The 1778-nt window shown below is 37.7% G+C and overlaps 1 protein-coding gene across 1 annotated transcript; it reads left to right on the top strand.

Annotated features, from left to right (window-relative positions):
- Positions 1–533: 533 nt before the first annotated feature.
- Positions 534–1398, top strand: LOC115633332. The gene is made up of 2 exons (XM_030530764.1): positions 534–776; positions 836–1398. Exons 1-2 carry the CDS (start codon positions 673–675, stop codon positions 1281–1283), a joined length of 552 nt encoding a protein of 183 aa, XP_030386624.1. The 5' UTR covers positions 534–672; the 3' UTR covers positions 1284–1398.
- Positions 1399–1778: the final 380 nt, after the last annotated feature.

Below are 1778 nucleotides of genomic sequence, written 5' to 3'. Positions count from 1 at the left end.
CCTTGTCCTTATCGGTTTGGTCATTTCTCATTCATTCTCCTCCTTCTCTCGAATATATTTTTGTTTTTGTGAGTCGGTTTTAGTGTGGCTTGATTTGTTTATTTCGTTTTAAGGCTCCTCCGGAAGGTGGGAGCTGTCGCTGATAATTTGGCTGCGACATTTTCTGTATAAATATATACATACATATATAAATACATATGTACTCGTATGTACATATGTATGTTGTATGGTTAATGAAACAAGACTGCCACATCGACACAAAAAAAAATTAATTTTTAATTTTACATCAGCAAAAAAGTGTAATTATTTATAAATTAAACGCTTCGGGCAGCGCGGGCTTATAGTAACTATTGGGCTTTTACTATATTGTAGCAGAGCCTATTATCCGATGTCAACTCATATCGATAAGCACTAATTACTCGATTTAAGTTCATATCATCGCATTGGCCGATGTGACATACATATGTACATACATACATATATATGTACTGTATAAAGCACTCGCCTCTCGTCGATTATAAGTTTGAGCGCCATTTGCTCGAATGTATAGTGCCTTTGCATTGGAACGAAAGTGTAATCCTTGGACTTCAATTATATGCACCATTAAGTCTTTGATACAAAGAGAACCGCAGCCAAGCCAAGTCAGAAAATATTGTTTTAGGACCCTCAATAATGGAACAGCATGAGCAACACATTGAGAGGCTGGAAGACCTTCTACGTCTGCATAAAACCATCCAATCACTTCAAAACAAAATGAAAGTGCAACTCGAAACATGGTAAGCAAGCCATTTAATACAAACCAATATTTTAACTCTTTACTTTATATATTTTCCAGCTGTGATACTCTGCAAGTCAAAAATGATAAGCTTACTGCCTCAAACACGATGCTCATGTCGATAATTGGGAGGTACGAGCGAAAATATGAAGAACTCATACTACAAATCGGCGATATGGAAGCCGTAATTGATGCACTTAATGCGCTGGTCGCGATGTTCGTATGCGAGAGAGAAATGTACGATCTCAAGGCAGACAAGGACATACAAAATGTACGCCAAGGGGAAAGGGAGAAGCATCGCGCTAAAATGGATCTCCTCTCGCAAAGCAGCGCCCACATCAAGAATAAGCTTAATGCTGCCACTAAAGCGGCCGCGGACTTGGAAACGCGTAACAAAGAACTTGCTAGTAAATACAAAAATAAAGTGGAAGAATGTCGTTGTCTACGTAATTTAAACAACATTCAAGAGAAACAGCTGCAGCAGTTCGCAAAAAAAGAAGCCTCGTGAAATGCGTGAAGTTCCAGTAGAGGAGCCGTGAAGATGAATTGTCGAGCCCACTCTTCCTACATAGGAGTATTTATGTTATTTATTTGCCTTCATGTCTGCTTACTATATTTATAGATTCATGTTCAATTTTTGTAATACATATTTTTGTGCCAAACTGAATTGAATGATTAACTTCCTGTGGGTGGTAGCGGTAAGGTGAGAGGTAATGGAGAGGAGATGTACTAAAGCCCTTTCACACTCAAAGACAAATAAAATAAAATACATACATATGTACATACATAAATTAATTATAATACATTGCTTCGGTTGCCCCACAAGGGGAAAGAAATTTGCACCCACAACAAAAACACTTAAAGCAAATATATCACAAATTAAAATAGATATTACAAAATTATCAGAGTATGCTAATTAATAATTCGATTTTATTTTCTTTCCCAAAAGATCACCTTCGCCGCCTGACGAAGGGAGCCGTTTGAAGCTTGCGAAAGCGCGGCT

The sequence above is a fragment of the Scaptodrosophila lebanonensis genome, unplaced genomic scaffold (assembly GCF_003285725.1).
Source record: "Scaptodrosophila lebanonensis strain 11010-0011.00,11010-0021.00 unplaced genomic scaffold, SlebRS2 tig00001418-arrow-arrow-pilon, whole genome shotgun sequence".
Taxonomy (NCBI): domain Eukaryota; kingdom Metazoa; phylum Arthropoda; class Insecta; order Diptera; family Drosophilidae; genus Scaptodrosophila; species Scaptodrosophila lebanonensis.
This window is presented reverse-complemented; position numbering and strand designations above follow the sequence as displayed.

Excerpts from the sequence above, each read along its gene's own strand:
- LOC115633332 (XM_030530764.1), top strand. The coding sequence starts at position 673 with ATGGAACAGCATGAGCAACACATTGAGAGGCTGGAAGACCTTCTACGT. Across the intron at positions 777-835 it reads AAAGTGCAACTCGAAACATG|CTGTGATACTCTGCAAGTCA; the intron begins GTAAGCAAGCCA and ends TATATTTTCCAG.